The sequence below is a fragment of the Bacillus rossius genome, chromosome 6 (genome assembly GCF_032445375.1).
Source record: "Bacillus rossius redtenbacheri isolate Brsri chromosome 6, Brsri_v3, whole genome shotgun sequence".
NCBI classification, from domain to species: Eukaryota; Metazoa; Arthropoda; class Insecta; order Phasmatodea; family Bacillidae; genus Bacillus; species Bacillus rossius.
In genome coordinates this window covers 20626201-20643707 of record NC_086334.1, presented here as the reverse complement: position 1 = coordinate 20643707, position 17507 = coordinate 20626201, and the positions used below count along the sequence as shown (strand labels likewise).

Below are 17507 nucleotides of genomic sequence, written 5' to 3'. Positions count from 1 at the left end.
GAAATTACTAGGATTTTATGTTCATTAAAGCCAACAGTAACACTGTACCAAAATTCAGTTAAACATTTCTCATCTAATTAGTCTGGGCTAAATGAAATGTACCAAAAATACAGTCACTGATGAACATCATTCCAGCTAAATAATATTAATTTTCTTCTATTTGTTGAAAGATGCCAATTAAAATTTCTTGCTTACAATGGTATTTAAAAATTATATCTATCACACTTTTCACTTTTTTATATTTAAAAATTTATAAATACAGATAGAGCAACAATATTGCAAACACCTTCATGCACTTGCATAACATTTCATAACACTCTCACATAGAACTTAAGCTTGACTCAAATATAAAGAGCTTTGCAGATCCACTCAATGTGAATTTTAATCCCTGTGTTTACAGAGCCCCATGCTGATTGCTTGGGAGGTTTAATTAATGGCAGAGTTGTGTGTCAATGTAAACAGAAGAAATACATAGAACAATAAAACTAGCACATCTATAATACTTCTGAACATTGTCATATTGCTACATCTACAAACTTGTAATACCACAGGAGCTAGATTTTGACAATGGTGTAACTGCATCATAGACACAATTATTTTACATTTAATTTGGACTACACAATTTAAGTTACATAGTAAAAAGTTCAGATATAGCAGTTTTTTTTAGTTAAAATATAAAGGCATGTAAATTCAGGCTGCTGATAATTCTGTTGCGTACTGTAGTCTTCGTTAACCTTGAACCAAATTCACCCTTAAAGAAATTTTTTTCCCCACTTCTACTAAATTTAGTAGTCAGAGAAATTTGTCATTACATTCTGAAGGAGCAAGTAAAATATCTTTCTTATTTTTTAATTAAAACATCACTTATACATGATACACAAACCATATTTGTGAAAACATGAGGGTACTAAAACAATTGGGGAAAAAATATGGTACCATGCTTTGTTCTTTTTTTAAAAAATGTAAATTAGTAGGACATGCATAACATTGAATGCACACCAATTACAACATAACAATCACACGCAAACACTTTATTGATAGGTCAAGTAATTAAAAAAAATAATGCCTGTCTCTTTATCTTTGTTATAGTGTTAGACTTATAATAAAATTGTGTATATATGTGTGTGTGTGTGTGCAGCATATACCATCCATACTGATGGAAAGAGAGCAAATAAGTATGTTTCATGCTTTTATTCCTATCTGATATAGTTATAAAAACACACCAATATTAACATCACTTTTCCAATGTTTCCACATGAGTTCTTACAAGGATTAACAAATTATATGTGCAGCTCCATTTAAAATTTCTACCAAAATAGTAAGAACTTTCAGGTAGTGAGACAATATTGGCACAGGCAGTTCCCAAGTTACCAGAGTTATAAGTACAGGAAGTTGAACGCATTACACTGAATTATATGTGATAAGTTACAAATAACTGTATTAAAGAAGAAAACATGAACTGCTTACACAAAAAATAAGCATCCAGCACATTAAAAAAAATTTCAAACCAATTCAAAGCAGTACTTTTAAAAGTGTCAAACAGAAAGTACAAAATAGGAAACAAAGATAATCCACTAAAGAACCACCTTGTGGTGATTAAACTTTACACTAACGTGACATTCATTTAGGAAAATGATATGAAAATGGTGCTTTCTAAAATTATAATTATATAGGTAAATGACACCATAAAGAATCTGAAGCACTGCTGTAAAACTGTCAATGGTTGTGTCTGGATACTCACGTTTCTGCTGCTTCACAATACCAGTACGTGCATAGAGGACAAGATGCTGTAGCTACTTGCTTATAAACATATAACTAAGGAACTCTTGTTTCTAAACTGTGCTCCACTTTAACTTGTAGCACACACACATCTCAATTTAAGACTTTGCTTATGGTCTTATGGGAGGTAACCAGAGCTCTGCCTGCATCACACTTGCTCACCTGCAGCAACCTTCAACATCCTGGGGCACGAACATCTGCGACAGGCAAAACAAGGCTGTCTGGGGTAATGAGATCGCAAAGTGAGACTATACGTCCACCTTTGAAAACGCAAACGAGGAGCTGGGACCGGCTCAAGCCTTGTTGGGGCGAGTGGCCACCGGGTTCTGCTCCCCCAGAGGCTTGGGTCCGCCCGCACTGCTGCCGGCGCTGGCCCCTTGCCCGCCCGAGCGGCCTCTGCCCCCCCTGCGACCACGACTCTTGCGCCCCGAGCGCTGCGGCATGTTCTCCCGCTTGTCCGCTGTCACCTCGAACGGAGAATCTGCGTCTGTAACGCCCACTGATGACAACTGAAACAAAGTATTTAGCGTAAGCTAACAAACTTTTGCGACTACACAAAATAATTCAAATAAATTGACAATAAAAACATAAAATTACAGTTAAATAATAAGATGTTGGCTTATACCATTGGTGCACACACAATTTTGATTGCCACTCCATAAAAAAATTTTTTTTACAGCTCTGATCTGAAGTGATCCAGAACATCCGTTTATGCACATTTAGACACCAAGAAGCTTTATTCTTCTTTCGTCACTGCACAATGATTTTACAACTGAATTTATACTGTTTTAATAAATCATACTTCTTAAATATTTTCTCCATGGTTTCCTAATAGAATATTATAACTAGGAATGGCTTAATTCCACATTTCTTCGATTCTGATTCTAAAATTTCTAGTGATTGGTCGAATCCCATTTTTCCCGAATCCGAATCTTGAATTCGAATCCCAAACGGTACCTCGAATCCACCCCTCGAAACCGAATCCAGATCTCAAGGGTTCAATATAAAATAATTTATAAGTTAAGAGAAAAAATTAAACATTATGCAGAATTATTTAACCCTTTAAATTTTTATTTAAAAAAACAAGGATTTTGACACAGTCTGGATCAAGACGATTCCATTTTTGGTCACATATGTTTCCTGTAGTGCTGAAAAAACGTTCAGAGAACACTGTCGCAGGTGGTGAACACAAATATTTTTTGGACAGTTTATTTCTGGGTTAACTGTAGGATCACGTAAGAATCTGGTCACTTCATCAATTGCTGTAGAATCCGACTTGGTGGATTTAAGGCATTCAGGCATTATCTGTGAGTACAGTGATTCATGTATCCACGGAAATAAGAAAACGAAATTCAACATCCGATGGAACAATATTTTGTAGTTACCAACTTGACATTTGTTTAAAGTCCCAAATGAAGATAAACACTTTCCTGAAATATTTAATGGAAACTGAAAGGCGCCATCTTGGCTTCAATGGTTTAAGGCCATAAGTAATATTGTTGTGCATCTTTTAAAATTAAGCCTCACTAAAGCATAGTGATTAATATGCCCGAAGTTAAAAGTGACGGAGTGTTTTCTCTAGTTTACCCATTAAAATTCTTTATATTAATATTAGTTATTTTTTGTGCTGCTCAAAATGATTGGCTAAAAAATTCATTGGTGGCCATCATGGAGTTCTCAGATAATACATATTTTAACATTGGTAGTCTACACAAACCAAACTTGGTCCTAAAAAAATTCATAAATAGAATATGTATCAGAATATTTAAAATTGAATCGCGATTAAAATAATAATTGTATAATGTATTAATTTTTGTCATTCATTATTTCATTGTTATTACTACATGTGTGACCGTAACTTGTGATGAAAGTCGGCATTATTGTTGTATTACTAAGTAACAGATTTCTCGGTAAAGTTATTTAAAAAAATACAAGATTCATATTACTAGTCTAGATCCTAAATGTGCTTTATTTTATTTTTTAGCATATTCTGAGAATACATCTGTGATTTATGCCTTATTTAATGCCAATGTAGCGACAATGCATCCATGTTCATGAAAATAAAGTGAGTTTCCCAAATCAGTACATGCTTCTTAATTTTTTTATATAATAACGAATTAAAAGTACAATACAGTAGAACCTCGTTAATCCGTGATGCGCAAATTCGGGAATCGGATAATCCGGTACGATTTAAAAGAGCAGAGAAAAAAGAAAAGTAAAAATTGTCAGCGCTTAAAATTAACGTCACGCGGGCCGGCGGCCGGCAAACACTGCAAGCCAGTGGCCGGCAAACTGCAAGCCATCGCGTGGGCCGCCAAACTCTGCAATGCTGTTTGTACCGACCCTTTGTGTCGCCCCCCTTTCAGCTGTCACATTTGTCACTCTTTAAACTTGAGGGGGATGTCCTGACTTCTGCTTCCCATCTTCCTTTATTTGTTTCCACCCGCCAATGCACGGCAGGCGCCTGGCGAGTGACGGCGAGTGACGTGTCTGGCTGGCATTCGGCTTTACGATTTGGGAGGGGGGGGGGGGCTAAACAAAATTTATGTGTGTAAGGTCAGCACGATCTTATCTTTCTCTCTTCGGCTGTTGTAAATGACCGTAAACTAATGGCTAGGCAGTGCTGTATTTTTTAAGCCGAGACACTAATTCGAAGGCGGCCGGCCCTTACCGTTAGGGACCCCGAAATACACGAAACACCGCGAAATTGGGCACTATTTCACAGTTTTCACCAAATCTGCTATTTTTTCACAAAACACGAAACTTTGCGCGAAATCCACGTAGTTTCCGTTACCAAGAATGTTTACATTGGTCGGATACTGTAAATAATCTTACTATTGATTGTATTGATATCGCGTAACGAAATCGATTGTAGTTCCAACATGGCGGCAAACGTGTATATTTACGTTGCCGCTATGTAGCAGCGTTACAAATTTTCGTGTAGTTGGTATTAGTTCTCAAAAATTCTAGCGCACAGAAGCGAACACAATATTTACGCTTACATAAGTTTCATTCTGGCCGAACACAATATTTTACGTGTGCGTGCCACTACGGCATAAATGTTTTTACGGTGCAGCTTGCAGTAGTGTTTTTTTTTATGACGTCTCGGTTACTCGGTATGAATTTCCAAGCATCTAGTTAGTAGTGCTTATTTTTGTGTTAAGATGCAGAAAATAGTTACGGTTTTCGATCGAGAACGAGAGATGAAGCAGGAAGGTTTTTATACATTTGATGTTATGGATAAGATAATAATGTGTAAGTTTTGCAACGTTCGTGTGGACTGGATGCGTCGAGACACATGCCTAAAACACGTTTCTAACGCAACTCATAAAAAAAAAAAAAAAACATGTGCGACATCAACGTCGACTACCGGTACTGCAAAACAGACGTCTATACGAGCTGCTTTGCAAACTTATAAAAACCTAGTCGTAAACAAACAACAATTTATAATTGACTTTGTTGAAATGATGGTGGGGGCAAACATACCTTTGGAAAAAATAGATGACCCAAACATGAGGACCTGGTTAAATAAATATGTTCAAGGTACTGTGGTTCAGTATTTTTATTGCATTTTTAATTTTTTTTTATTATTTTATGTGTGCGCAGTAGTTAAGCACCATTTGGCCAATGAAATAATTCTACAGTTCATCATGCCCGCATAAAACGTTAGTTAGGATGAGTAATGTGAATGTAGGCCTCCTATAGCTTTGTTACAAAAATCAGTTTTTGGGAACACAGGGTTGCTGTAAAGGAGACAAGACCAAGAAGAAAACTAGAAACACTACAAACTTTTTAGTGTTTGCCAACTGAGTGCATTTTATGTTTAATATTAAAATTTAAAAAAATTTGAAGCAAAACAATCCTCGTTTGCCAATTTCAATTTACACCGATTTTTAGCACCGCTTGCTTATTTTTACACAGATTTTTTGCACCGCTTTTGTCATTTTTTTACACCGAAATGAGCCAGTTTTATTTACTATTTTCTGGGGTCCCTACTTACCGTGAACGGATTATCCGGGTTTATTTTTTTTTTACAGGATTTCAATTATCCGGCCATCCAATTAACATGAATAATGGGGAGTTTACTATTTTTTATCCATCTGCTGCCAAGGCGCAGTAAGCCTCGGGAGATGTTACGTCACATGACCTTGGCCTTAACCCAGCTGCACGCCGGTGTCTTAGAAGCTAGACATGACCTTCCGGGCTTTTAATCGCTAGTCCCTGAAATTCGGTAATCCGTGATTATCTCGGTCCCGACCATCACATATTAACGAGGTTCTACAGTACCTCAATAGGATGTGTTCCAAGGAAAACGTAAACAGGCCAAGTAAATTGTAAGCTTTTAAGTTTTTAAAGTACTACATTTAAATCAATATTTTTCCTCGATTCCCGAATCTTTTCCTTTGAATTTTGAATCTTTCGGATTCGGTGAGATTCGAGGATTCGACCGGCCCATCCCTAAAAATTTCCTTAGATTCTAAATTTGATTCCAATTCCAAATTTTACTTTTTTTCTGAATTAAATTATGAAAATTCAAGCAGAAGGCAACCTAAAGAATAAAACTTAAGAAGACTAAATATACATGAATTATCTGACATAAAATAAGCATAATGAGTCACAAATAAATTTCCTCTTGTAACAATTTTTGTACTTTTACTTATACATTTTACCAACATTACCTCTCAATTTCATCTTCAGGCAATAAATTAAAATAAGTATACTGTGTATATATACACACACACATCTGAACATCCGCAACTGGCAAATTATTTTAACGTCTGTTTAGCCACCGCAGTTCACCATCAACAAATATATGCAAAATACATCATTAAAACTAAACAAAATCCATGGTTCTTGTGAAATTCCTCTGTAATGCCATGAAATTTAACAGTCTTATTGTTGTGTTTCACATGATTTACATCGGTGAATGTTTATATTGGAATTAATACACTAACTTATCCTGATATACAGTAAAACCTTTTTGTTGCAACCCCATTTATTGCGACCACCTCTCTATTACAACCCGATTTCGAGGAACCGTGAAAAAATTGCCGAAAATCGGACAGAAAATAAGTTTCTTGTGGTGAGTAGCGTGTTACTGGGTTTCTCTTGCCAAACGCTGTACTGCCGTAGGTAGGGCTGGGCCGATACCACTTTTCACCGATTCCACCGATAGCGATTCTTATGGGCCGATACTGCCGATACTCAATGCACTAACCAAAGAAATGTTTGTGTTATGAAAGGATATTTTACTTATAAAGTATTTTTTAATTTAATATTAAGTATTTGGAATTTCCTATCTCCGCAGGCTGTAATGAAAAGAGGACGTAAAAGAGCATATAATGAAAGTTATTTCAGATTTAAAAAAAATTTTTTGACGATAATCCGTACACTACATATTTACCAAAAATTTAAATCCTGCACGACCTTTTGTTACAGTTGAATTAGACATGCCAAATGCACTGACATGCATTGGAACAGTACCAGTCCATGAGAAATAATTGGCAGGATTTGCATTTTGTGTGTACTTTTTCCCCTAATAGCTGGACATATTCAAACCCAATTATAAAATAATGTTCAACTGTTCAACATACAGTACCTACAGTTTTTTTCATTTAGTCAAGAATGTTTGTTTGAACTTTCCTTTGAGAAATGTCTTTCATAACTTTGCAATGCTGATACCCACACGCTTTTGGGTACTCGTAACTTCTACGGCTAGGCCTACCTACATATGCTGCCGTAATACACTAAATATAAAAATGTAAACTAGTTATCCACGTCGTCACGTCACCATTAAACAAGCTTCACGAAACGTCACATAATGTTCACTAGCGTCGGAAACTGTGTGCCACTAGATCTGTTAAATAAATGTTGTATACGTATTACATTTGTGTACAATTGCGAAAGATGTTAATTTGAAATGATGTTTACAAACAAATTGTGGGTTAGGTCATCGAAACAGAAAACACACGGTAACATAAACGCATTAGTAGTCGTTGGCCATCGTATAATCCACGTTTTATGTACCTAGCCAGATATGGCCGCCATCGGCCAATATCCATTGCTACAAATTCAAACGCGAAAATACACATTTTGTAGGATAAATATTATCGAGTCATTTTTTTCTTAGTTGAAAAAGTTAAGCGTTTTTTATATATAACTCTTGATTATTCCCCATAAATGTTATGTTGCTATACCAATCACACAAAAAACGGACATTTTTTTATACGAATGAAATTTCTATCCACACGGTTACCAGCACTGCACCTGCCATTTTACTCAACGAAATAAAGAAAACGTCTGTAAACAAATTTCCTGTTGTTTAACAAATCTATAGAATTGTGAATGAAATGAGAAAATGTTTAATATTTTGTATAATAATATCTGCAAAAAGATACGTATTAACGAGAAATTACAGTCCAGGGCTTTGAAAAACGTACGTTATATATTTATTATGCCTATTAATTTGCATGGTGTTTCAAGACCGGTGGCTTTATACGTTATACTGGATTGTACGTTAACAAGAGGGATGTACTAGAGAGAATTTGCTGTAACACAGTTTAAAACTTGGACTGACGTATCGGCAATTATTTTACAGATGCTGCCGATGCCGATACTCTGAATATCGGCCGATACTTAAGAATCGGAATCGGCATCGGCCCAGCCCTAGCCGTAGGCAGCGCATATCTAAAAATATATACCACTTCCTGTCGACCGCTGTCTGAGCTTGACAACCCCCATTCCACGTCCCTTCAATGCAGGAAAAACCCTCCGGCCGCAGCGTGTGAACATGGTAGTCGGCCGCTTGCACGCCCTTGCTCCCCCTCTCCCCATACTGTGCGCTGCGGCCGATCTCGGATGCTGCTTGTACTTGTTAACAATCACGTTATCTACTTCATTTTAACGAGGAGAGTAAAAATATATTAAAACTGTCAGCAAATTGATAAAAGCTTTATGTGTCCGTAAAACAGGGCAAAACACTGGCCCGCCAGTTGTTTTCATTCAAAACGTGGCTAAAGAACTTGCATGGATCAGGCTGAAAACATCCGGCAATACGTGTAGGTTATAAGGAATCTTGTTATAAATTGAGATGTTATGTTTTTCGAGTAGGTATACACAGCGACCGACTGGATGCACGCCCGCCTCAACTTGTTTTTACTGCCGCAGCGATGTTTATTTTGACAGCTCAAGCAATTATCTTTTCCCGTGGGTTGACAGAAAAAGGTCGCTTCACCTGGCATAAAAAAAAAAGGCTACGCCACTTATTCCCCACGCAGGAAACACACTGGCTGCCTTGTCTCCCCCGCATTTATCTTTCTTCTAACATTCCACGTCTCGCCTCTCGCGCGAGCAATAACGATGCGACCACGCATCGCATCGGGCCGTTTTGTGCTTTGTTTGGTGACAGCTGCTTGACTTTATTCGGTATATTCCTTTTCATAGGACCCTTGCTATTAAAATACATTAATATTTAAGTTTGAAAGCTTGTAAATTCCTTGCCAGAGATGACTGAACTCGAACTTGGTGTGAAAAGTGACATATTTTGACATACAGTGAAACCTCGTTAATAAAATACCGGTTATTTCAAAGTTCGCGTTTATTCAAACACTTTTAATTCCCCTTCAGACTGGGATAGCATATTTAATGTCAATCAATACGGTTAATACGAAATATTCGTTATTATGTATTACGAAGTAACCTCACGTCCGCTCACGTAGTGTACTATTGTTTTATTATCGGATAAACTGAATGAAATTTTAGAACAAGAATCGCACACTTTAATCACGTGCACGCAGCTTCACTATAATTCTGTTAACAGCAAATAATTTGTACCGTAAATGGTCTACAGTCAAACCTCTATCTATCGAACTCACATGTATCGATTGTCCGTGTTTATCGTATACTTTCTACGGTCCCGGCAAAATTGCCATACAACTAAGGTTAAAAAAGTCCGCTTGTACCGATGTTCGAATTATCGTTTTGTCCGCATTGATCGTACAAAATATGTGGTCCCGTCACTATAAATTATAATAGATGATCGTTTAACCATAAAGATTTTGCAGAACTAACCATTTCTTAGAAAGAAACGTCATAAAAACAGTAACGATAGTATACAGTAGTAAAAATCAACTTAAATCTGCAGCCAAGTAATGGAGCACGTAAATATGAAGAAAAGACAAATGAACAACAACTTACGAAGAAATTGGATGATGTACCATAACTAAAGTACAAACCCAATTGTTATCCTAAGATAATTACCATAAAAAGAACTAAAGATTCTTTGTCGATACCATAACTACTACAGAAGCACGATAGATACCACATTTGCACTACAGTTACCGTAACAACCGAGATGTATATTTACCGTGACGGTAATGTATTTATTTATGACATATTAAAAATAAAGAACATTATTGAAAAATAGGATGTTAAATTTTTATACAGTTTCAGAAAAATGTTTAAGACCACTCCTCACAAACAGTTTAAGTGCTGTGGGTCTTACATTATTTTATATCATGCCATTCTGTTAATTCTCCTGAAATATACATAATAAAGGGAATATTTTGGTATATCTGGAGTTAATGTATTTGTAATGGTTCAATAGTTACAGATTATTAAAGGTTTTATAAAATAACCTAAAATTTAACAATTCTTTAAGATAAAAAATTCATAGTTAAAAATTGGGTTTAGATATGGATATGATTTTGTTTTGCCATAGAGAAAATACCAAGGAGCATTAAATGCAAGTCTTCAGGGTGTCTACTGGTCACGAAAGTCACGAAAAAGTCACGAGTTGTGGAAAAGGTCACGAAAGTCCCGATAAAGTCACTTATTTTCTTCAATATCTGTAAAAGTCACGAAAAATATTTCTGGCACATATAAACAGACCTGAATTATAATTCCACTTGTCTGTTGTTGACGAGACGTCTTTGGAAGCGATCGATTACGGTATTGAACGACTGGCGCCAGCTGTAAACAAATCAGCCTGGAGTTGTTTATAGCCTTCCCCCTCCTCTCAAGCGTCTGTAGCGGTGTAATGTTGCTATGTACAAGCTTCGCTTCTACCAACGGCTGCTACTAGTTTTGTGTTTGCGATTGAAGGCACATCTTCATAATGTTTTGCAGTAATGTTAGTAAAGCGAAATTTTTACGTCGTATAAAAACACATTCAGTTCTTTAGTATTAAAGAATTAGCAGATGTTTCGTTCGTATCTATTTATAGGTAGTATTAATAGGGAAGTTCATTACTCGTTTCTTTAATGTTGGTACTAAGTAAAGATGAGCTGTTTCCTTCTATTTCCGTCTCGTTGATTTCCGTGCGTTTCGTGTTATGAAAGGAAGAACAATTTTGTTGTCGTGTATTTAATCTGCTAACCCGCCTCGTCTTGGAAACTAAAGTAGGTAAATTTTGTGCCCCCATTATATTCTTTATCCATATGCCTTAGGCCGTGTCTGAAATGGTAAATTTTGCATATATAATCACGATCGCATATTGTGTACAAAACACTTTGCATAGGTTATGTTGTACTTTCGTTTTTATGTTTTAGGCCCGGTACACACTATCCATAATTATTTACTTATTGAGTATAGTTACTTAAACCTTCACAAAAGGCTGCGATTAAATATGATGTCCCTTACCTATGTTTTTTTATTTATGTTTCTGTTACTTTCAATTGGGTTAAGCTCTCACAAAATTACTACACTTTGTATTTTGGTTTAATGAAAGGTAATTGTTAAAAATCGCTATTGATAATAAAGGCAATATTTATCAATAAAAAATTGTTATGTTATGAAAAGTAGTCGCCAGTAAAAAAAAAAGTACACTTAACGCATGTAATCACTGTTGCATTATCAATGGACATGAGTAAAGTCTGTTATCTTTTTTTTGCATGGAATTTTTGTTAACCTATTTGTTTTTTTTTATACGTGTTATGTAGGCCTAACTTACTAGCAATCAGATTTTGGTTTTAAACAGCAATTTTTATTACACTCAATTGACTTCAGATGTTTGTTTTGTAGGTTTCTGTGGTCAAAAGGAAAGATGCCTGGAAAATGTACTTTTAAAGAGTTCTGGATTACGGATGATGGAAACAGGTTTTCCAAGTGGCTGCGTCCAGTTGAAGGTGATAAATATAAAGCATATTGTACTTTCTGCAAGTCAAAATTTGATGTAGGACACAGTGGATTAGGGTCTGTAAGGGTTCATGAGAGTGGTAAAAAGCATGTGGAACTTTCTAGTGCCATTCTACATGGAAAGCAATGTACATTAAATTTTATGAAGTGTTCCAATGAAGCAGCACAGTGCTCAACATTGAGTGTGGACAGTGTTTCTCTGCCATCAACTACAACAACTTCTGAAGATAAGCCTCCTCTTACTTTCTCTTCTAGTGAAAGTGAGATACCACAAACATCAGGCAACTTGAATAAATTTTTTGATGGTAATGTTTGGAAAGCTGAAATATTGTGGGCATTGAATAAGGTGATGACTCATGGATCAGATAGAGGTGCTTGTGTTGCCAGTGATCTTTTTCCAGCAATGTTTCCAGACAGTGTAATTGCTCAAAAATTTAAAATGCAAAAGGACAAACTGGGGTACTTGGTTACATTTGGCCTGGGACCATTTTTTCAAGAGAAACTGTCAGAGAATTTGAAGAAGTGTCCATTTTTTGCTGTTTCATTAGATGAGAGCCTTAACCGTATTGCCCAGAAAGGTCAGATGGACATTATTGTACGTTACTGGAATCCTACAGTAAACATGGTTTCAACCCGCTACTTAAATTCATTGTTTTTGGGTCATGCAAGTGCAGCTAATCTTCTTGATGCATTTACATCAGGAATGTATCAATTAGGACTGCCCCTGAAAAATGTTTTACAAATTGCAGTTGATGGACCAAATGTCAATTTGAAATTCCTGAAGGACTTTAGTCATATGATGCAAGAAATTTCAGATAATGAATATGACAAGAAATTAATTGACGTGGGCACTTGCTCACTACATACTGTCCATGGTGCTTATAAGACAGCCCATAACAAATGTGAATGGCACATAAATGTCTTTCTTCGGTCTTTGTACTATCTGTTTAAAGATTTCCCATCACGCAGAGCAGATTATATTCGTGCTAGTGGATCTAGAGAATTTCCACTTAAAATGTGTGCAATTAGATGGGTGGAAAACTCTAGCGTGATTGACAGAGCTCTGAAAATGATAAATCATCTGAAGAAGTATGTAGCACTTGTTGAGCCCAATCCACCTCAAACAAAGAATTTTTCCACTGTGCAAGATTTCCTGAAGGATTCACTTCTTGAAGCCAAACTGTATTTTTTGCAGTCAGTTGCAGGTGAAGTTGAACCGTACTTAAAACTTTTTCAGAGTGATAATCCATTACTGCCATTCATGTATGCAGAACTCTATTCACTGGCACGAAGTATTGCAAGTAGAATGTTGAAGAGTGATGTAATGAGTAATGTCAAGAATGTAAAACAGCTGTTGGCTATAGATGTGCAGAACAACCTTGCAAACATGGCAAAAGTTGACATAGGTTTTGGAGCAAAACATAGCTGTAAGAATGTTAAAGAAATTGATGTACAAACATTCAGGAGAGACTGCAGAAATTTCTTGTTGGAGATGTTCTTGAAACTTACTAGTGCAAAGTCACCGTTACGAAAAATCATGGTGAAAGGCGCTTCTTGCTTCTCACCAGCTGTAATGTTGAGTGAAACTTTAAGAGCACAGCATGTTACAATTGCCCTCGATGAGCTTACGTCAAAGCACCATTTTTCAAGCATAGAGGCTGACCAGATAAAAAAAAATTATCTTGCAATTTGTGACCAGCCATTTGTTCAGGAAAAGTTGAAGACATTTGAAGTCAGTGTTCACAGACTAGATACATTTTTGTATGAGCTCTTAACTAGTGAAAAAGCCAGCAAACCTTTGATTACTTTTTGCACTATGATCTTGACGATGTTCCATGGAAACAGTGCGGTCGAAAGGGGTTTTTCAGTAAACAGAGAGTGTTTAGTGGAAAATTTAAGCGAACATTCTTTTATTTCTCAAAGGAGCATATATTCTGCAGTACAGTCTGTATGTGGTGTACAAAATATTGAAATTTGTAGTAGGATGCTTCAAGCAGCAAGACATGCAAGTTTTAGGAGGAAAGACGCCCTTCAACAAAAGAAAATGAAGGAAAATGAAGAATCCGTTAAGATCAAGACAACAATGGAAACAGTGAAGTTATTGCAGGCGAAAAAACGAAAACTTCTCGAGCAGGCTGAAGAAGAGGCTGCTGTACTTCAACAAGAAATTGATCGTGAACGAAAAATTCTGAAGAAAATGTAATAGACCTACATATAATATGTTTACCTTCTCGAGAGCAGTGTTTTTACATTATTTCAAAACAATTTCATAATGTATATAAGTTTTCTTTTAACAAGTTGTTCAAAAATTTGGAAGCTCTCACGCTACAATTTTGGGTAAGTTTGTTTGCTTTTTCAGTAGTCTCATAATATATATTAGTATGTATTGTTATTGTTGCATTTCTTTCGGATCAACATTTTTTGTAATTACGTACGTAGCCTAAGTGATTCAGAAAATTAAGGTCAAGAAAAAGTCACTAATTTTATTTCTGAAAACTTGGTAGACACCCTGGTCTTAGAAAAAAATTTAAAAAATTATTAACTTAAAAATTTTGTTGCTTTATCATTTTGAAGTTAGGTCTAAAATTGTGTAATTTGGTTTTTAATTTTTAGTAACCTTAAAGTTCCTGTTTTTAATTTCTGTTCATACCTTCTTAATCTATGTGAAAAGTAGAAGATTTTGGTACCAATAGAATCAATGTAGCTAAAATAGTTAATAGTTACATAGATTTTTAAGTTTTATTAAATAACAAGAAATGCCAAATTCTTTTAATGAAAAAAAAAAAATCATAGTTTCGAAATGGGTTAAGATACAGGCATGAGATTGTTTCACCAAAGCAAACATACCAAGGGAAAATGTATGCAAGGCTTGGAAAAAATTTAAAAAAATTATCAACTTAAAAAACATGAAGAAGGAAAAACAAAGAAAAAATTGAATTTCTGTTGTCATTTTATAGTCACCATGATGTTGGCAACACACTTGTCCTTAGGATGGCAACATGTGTTCTTTTTTATGTGATGTAAGGGTAGGGTGTAGGCTGGCACACTTGCTTTGTAAGTTCCCGCCATTCAGTTGTTTCTTTCTTCATTATTTGGAGGTTATGTTTGTTTAACAGAGTTGGAGACAAAAAGTTCACTATGGGATAAAAGTCTGGCTGAAGCAACTAAAGGGCAAATTATTGGTTTACTAAAGGTTGGAAAAACACAGAGACAAATTGCAGAGGTTTTGAAAGTGTCAAAGACTTGTGTGCAACAAACAATTAGGCGATACAATGAGTTTGGAACAGTTGTTGACAGGCCAAGGTCTGGCTGCCCGAGGAAAACATCACCTAGACAAGACCGCAAGTTATTGCAACTGTGTAGGAAAGACAGGAATGCTAGTTGTAGTGATCTTCTGAGAGATCTAAGGGCCTCCTATGGCAATGTTGCCATAACAGATCGTACTGTATGCAACAGATTAAATGAGGCAGGCCTAAGATCATTTTTTGCAATCAGGAAACCACTTCTCAATGACTGTCACAAAAGGAAGCGACGCGAGTTTTGTAGACAGCGTTTGGGATGGTGTAAAGAAGCTTGGGAGAGAGTAATGTTTTCTGATGAATGCCGTTTTGAACTATTCCCCCGATGTAAGGTTCGGGTTCGCAGAACAATAACTGAAAAATTTCTGCCAGCTTGTGTTGCCCCAGCAGTGCAAAAAGGAGGCGATGCAATCATGATCTGGGGATGCATCACCTCAGAGGGTCCTGGAGAGTGTAAGGTGGTGAAAAATACGATGAATAGTACCAGATACTGTGAAGCTATGGAGGAAGTAATGATTCCTTCAGCACAGAGGCTACTAGGTGAAAATTTCATTTATCAGCAGGATAATGCCCCATGCCACCGATCCATGCAAACAAAGCGATGGTTTGAAACCAAAGACATTGAGCTGCTACCCTGGCCTCCTCGTAGTCCAGATTTAAATCCTATCGAGAACTTGTGGAACACAATGGCATACCGGCTGGCAAAACAGAAACCCAAGAATGGTGCAGAATTAAGACTGGCAGTGCACTCACTATGGCAGCGAGTGACACGTGAAGAGTGTAGGAAGCTAATACAATCTATGCCTGACAGAATCAAAGCATGCTACAAGGCCAGAGGTGGTCCCACTAAGTTTTGAACTTTACAGTGTTACTGTTTTTTTAGTGTGTCTTTGATTTTTTAAGGTTTTCTTAACATAATATAATACAAATGGATGAATACTAAAATGAAATGTGATTTATTTGTGTGGTCTTAAACATTTTTCTGAAACTGTATGTACGTTTGGCACATGTTGCGAAGAAATAATGCGATCTGAAAAAATGCAGTACTACTACGAAAAGCGAAAAGGGTAATCGTGGATTTTTAGGTTATGGCAGTCTCTCTCGTTTTTCAATAATATCGGCCGAAAATTAACAAGCGTATCGGAAGTCGGCAGAAATGCAGATTCAACTAAATATTGGCAAAATCGGCTTCTTCAGTACAGCTCTACATTTGATGACATGAGTAAACATATTTCAGGATAATGAAAAAGACTTTAATTTCCATGTAGATTTATTGTGCGTATGTTTTTTTTGCAAGTGTAAATTGAATTAAGTAAAATACTTCCCTATTTTAATTATTTTTCAACTGATTTAACTTTAATGACAAGTAACTGATAAATTTTGACACTAATTTTGAGGTTGAAATATTTTTTAAAAATTCTTAGAGTGAAGTACACTTCAGCATTAATTGTCTTGGAAAATGTTCTGGCTGCTAGTGATGTAGACACTGATGTCTTGTCTTCCTTCGACAAACTTTGCAGTGCAGTAAAGGACATTTATGCAACTAAAAAAGTGCAGAAAAAAATCAATGAATTTTTCAAGCCTCTTTAATCCTCTATTTGACTAATTTTCGAGTAAAAAATTATTACTTGATTTTGTCAATTATTATTAATGTGAGCATATGCACCTGTTAATACAAACCTCATTAATACAAACTGCAAAATTTTAGGTCCCTTCAGGTTTGTATTAAAGAGGTTTCACTGTACTTTTTTTGGGCGTGTTTGGCGGGGAGGGAGGGGTCCGAAAATATTTACAACGATCTTACCCCTCCCTCACCACTTTAGTACCCCATTCATAATAGCCCAATTTTACGGGAGAAGGGAGGGTGAAATGAGCATTTTCTCACTGAAGGTTTTTCAAAGGGGAGCGAAGTTGGGGTGTTATAAGGGAGGACACTAGATGGTTTGTGTGTCTGGGAGGGATGAGCTAGCCTTGAAGAATGTTACCGAGAGGAGGGAGGGGTGAGCTTATGAGTCATGAATCCGCTGCCGCCAGCCAGCCGTGCGAACTTAGTGTGCGCCCACTCGCGTTGCAGAACCTACCGCTGCCATATTTTTAAAGGAAATGTCCCATTATTTTTTTGTTATTCTTACATGAACATTATTGGAAGTATTAAAGCCGACACAAAAATACGCTGTGTGTTAAAATTAACAGATTTTAATGATCACTCATTTCGTTTTGTTTTTAATTTTTTTCACATTTTGGTCAAATGTCCAATTTGTTGACGGTTCCCGAGAATGTATTCGTAAAATCACT

At 36.2% G+C, this 17507-nt stretch overlaps 1 protein-coding gene across 1 annotated transcript in view; it reads right to left on the bottom strand.

Annotated features, from left to right (window-relative positions):
* Positions 1-17507, bottom strand: part of LOC134532812 (GTP-binding protein 1) — a 36287-nt gene continuing 18780 nt past the window's right edge. Inside the window, exon 12 of the mRNA XM_063369697.1 lies at positions 1-2288. Within this exon, the coding sequence (XP_063225767.1) occupies positions 2073-2288 (216 nt within the window). The 3' untranslated portion in view covers positions 1-2072. The remainder of the gene's footprint in view (positions 2289-17507) is intronic.